We start from the raw sequence: 3,054 nt of genomic DNA on the forward strand, positions 1-3,054 counted from the left end.
CATTACATTATTGTTTTAAAATTACTGAAAAAATATCTTTTCAATGTTTCTGAACTGAAATTCTTGTTCGGAATTTCCATTCCTGTGCAAAGTTTGAAATGTCAACATTTCATTCTTATCTGGAATTTCAAAATTTGGATTTACCCATGGAATGGAAATTTCCTTTTCTAATGAGCTCTAATTTAAACCAATAAAGAAAATGTGTAAGGCCAGATTCACCAAGGGACTTAGGCGTTCGAATGCTCAGTGTTATACTGCCTAACTTTTAGTCCCTAGAAAATTTCCAGGATTCACAAAACCTGAGTTAGGACCCTGGGCTCCCTATGCCATGAGGGGCGGAGAGAAAGCTGACTAGGAATGGGGTCCACAAAAGCCAGCATGCTGAGTGGGGAGCTCGCCAATGGGAGAATGCCCTAAGCACTGTCCCTCAGGAGTTCAGCACCTGAGTCCCGACTGCTTGTGATCGATGGGCAGGAGGACGGTCCTGTAGACCGGCACCTAAGCTGTTTCTTTTGAGAAATGCAAGGGAAGGAAGTGTTGGTGCTCATGCTGGCACCACCAACCTTCTAACTTTTATTCTGGTGGTAAGAGCAGTCATCCAGAGTGTGGGAAACCCAAGTTCAATCCCTCTTCCCCCCAGCTTTGTGGGGAGAAAACATTTAAACGTTGGTCTCTCATCTCTCCAGAGAGTGCCCCAACCACTGGGCTATGGGGTATTCTGATCAGGTCTCCTCCAGTCTCTCTGAATGAAGCTGTTCCACTGCGTACAAATACTTAAATGGACAATTGGCCAAAAAGAGTGTGAGAATGATTCTATAGCCTGATAGGTCGGGCCCCCGGTATAAGGAGCGGAACAGGAGAAATAGGGTAAAATTTTAGGAGGGAGTTAATTGTGTGTGACATCAGAAGCTCTGAAGTACAAACAAGGGGCCAGGCTACTGGTACACATACTCTAGAAGCTCATCGTGTAACTCTGGCAACTCAGTATGGTGAATACGGATCCCTTTCCTACAATTCTGCCTGCCTGCCACGTACCTTATCGTATGAAACTACTAGCCTGGCCCCATAAAAGGAAGTGGACAAGCACCTATGTCCTATATCCTCACCTTAGCTTGCTGTACAAAGAGTACCACTGGCCGGGGTGGAATTAAACAACCTGGGTAACTGTATGTGAATCTAGTCATAATACATTATATTGTAATGAAACAGCACTGGGTGAGCTCTTGGCAGTCAGCACTGAATATGGGACTTCTCTCTAGTACAGAGGTAGGCAACCTATGGCACGTGTGCCGAAGGCGGCACGCGAGCTGATTTTCAGTGGCACTCACACTGCCCAGGTCCTGGCCACTGGTCTGGGGGGCTCTGCATTTTAATTTAATTTTAAATGAAGCTTCTTAAACATTTTAAAAACCACATTTACTTTACATACAACAATAGTTTAGTTCTATATTATAGACTTCTAGAAAGAGACCTTCTAAAAACGTTAAAATGTATTACTGGCACACAAAACCTTAAATTAGAGTGAATAAATGAAGACTCAGCACACCACTTCTGAAAGGTTGCCGACCCCGATCTAGTAGAATGGTTTCAGAGGGGTAGCCATGTTACTCTGTATCAGCAAAAAGAACAAGGAGTACTTGTGGCATCTTAGCTCAAATAAATTTGTTATTCTCTAAGGTGCCACAAGTACTCCTTGTTCTTTTTGCTATCTAGTAGAATATAAGCCTCTACCGCCCGATCATTCATTGGCCATCCCTCAATTTGAGGAGGATCTCTACCACAGATTTACATATGGGTCCTGAGATGACTCAGGAATCTAATCCTGGAACCACAAAGGTACAGACATTTCGTGGCCGGCCAGCTCTCTGCTGGGAGAAAGTTCTTTCTTTTTCCTACCGCCTGTGCTAAGAGGCCCATGGCTGTTAGCTCAAAACCCATAATGGAGTCTTAAACCTCTGTTAGATCTCACCAGAGAACCACATGGTATATGATCAGAATGACCCCAAGGAATTGATACTCAGCCTTTATTTGTCTCTTCTTTCCATGTAATGCTCACTTTCTCCCTTGTGGGGAACAGCACATCTGGGATAAATGTTGAAAGGGAATCACACCACTGTGACGGAGTTCATCTTGTTGGGATTCACGGACAACCAGAACCTGAGAGTCATGCTCTTTGTGGTGTTTCTGTTGATCTACCTGCTCATCCTGGTGGGGAATCTCGGGATGGTCACTTTAATCAGGATTGAGTCCCGGCTTCACACCCCCATGTACTTTTTCCTCAGTAACCTGGCCCTCTTAGATGTGGGATACTCCACCGTCATCGCTCCCCAGACACTGATGGCCTTTGCAGTGGAGAGCAAAGCAATTACATTCGCTGGGTGCGCTCTGCAGTTTTACTTCTTCTGCATTGCTGTGTCCTGTGAGTGCTGCCTGTTGGGTGTCATGGCGTATGATCGCTTCACAGCCCTCTGCAGCCCATTGCTGTACACCGTCATCATGTCCAAGCGGTTCTGCGTGCTGCTGGTGCTGGGGTCGTACCTAGCCAGCTGGGTAAATGCAACAGTTCAGACTATATTTATATTCCGTTTGTCCTTCTGTGGATCAAACGTCATCAACCATTTCTTCTGTGATGTGCCCCCCATCCTGAAACTGGCCTGCTCTGACACCCACATCACAGACATTGTTCACTTCACCTTTTCTACTGTAATTGTAACATCTAATCTCTTGACCATTGTCATCTCCTATGTGTACATTGTGGTTGCTATTCTAAGGATCAACTCCACGGAGGGCAGACGCAAAGCCTTCTCAACCTGCACCTCCCACCTGACGACCGTCACCATCTTCTATGGAACGGTTATTTTTATGTATTTGCGGCCCAGTTCAAAGTACTCCATGGACCAGGACAAAATCATCTCTGTGTTTTATACCCTGTTGATCCCCATGCTGAACCCCCTGATCTACAGCATGAGGAACAAGGAGGTGAAAAAGGCTTTTAGGAGGATGATAGGAAGGGTTTTTTTCTCAGTGAATGTAAAGGTGGAGACTTTATTTTGA

At 45.2% G+C, this 3,054-nt stretch overlaps 1 protein-coding gene across 1 annotated transcript; it reads left to right on the plus strand.

Annotated features, from left to right (window-relative positions):
- Window positions 1–546: 546 nt before the first annotated feature.
- LOC135877971 (olfactory receptor 5AR1-like) lies at window positions 547–3,054 on the plus strand. The gene is made up of 2 exons (XM_065403490.1): window positions 547–562; window positions 2,090–3,054. Exons 1-2 carry the CDS (start codon window positions 547–549, stop codon window positions 3,052–3,054), a joined length of 981 nt encoding a protein of 326 aa, XP_065259562.1.

The sequence above is a fragment of the Emys orbicularis genome, chromosome 4 (assembly GCF_028017835.1).
Source record: "Emys orbicularis isolate rEmyOrb1 chromosome 4, rEmyOrb1.hap1, whole genome shotgun sequence".
Classification (NCBI taxonomy): Eukaryota; Metazoa; Chordata; order Testudines; family Emydidae; genus Emys; species Emys orbicularis.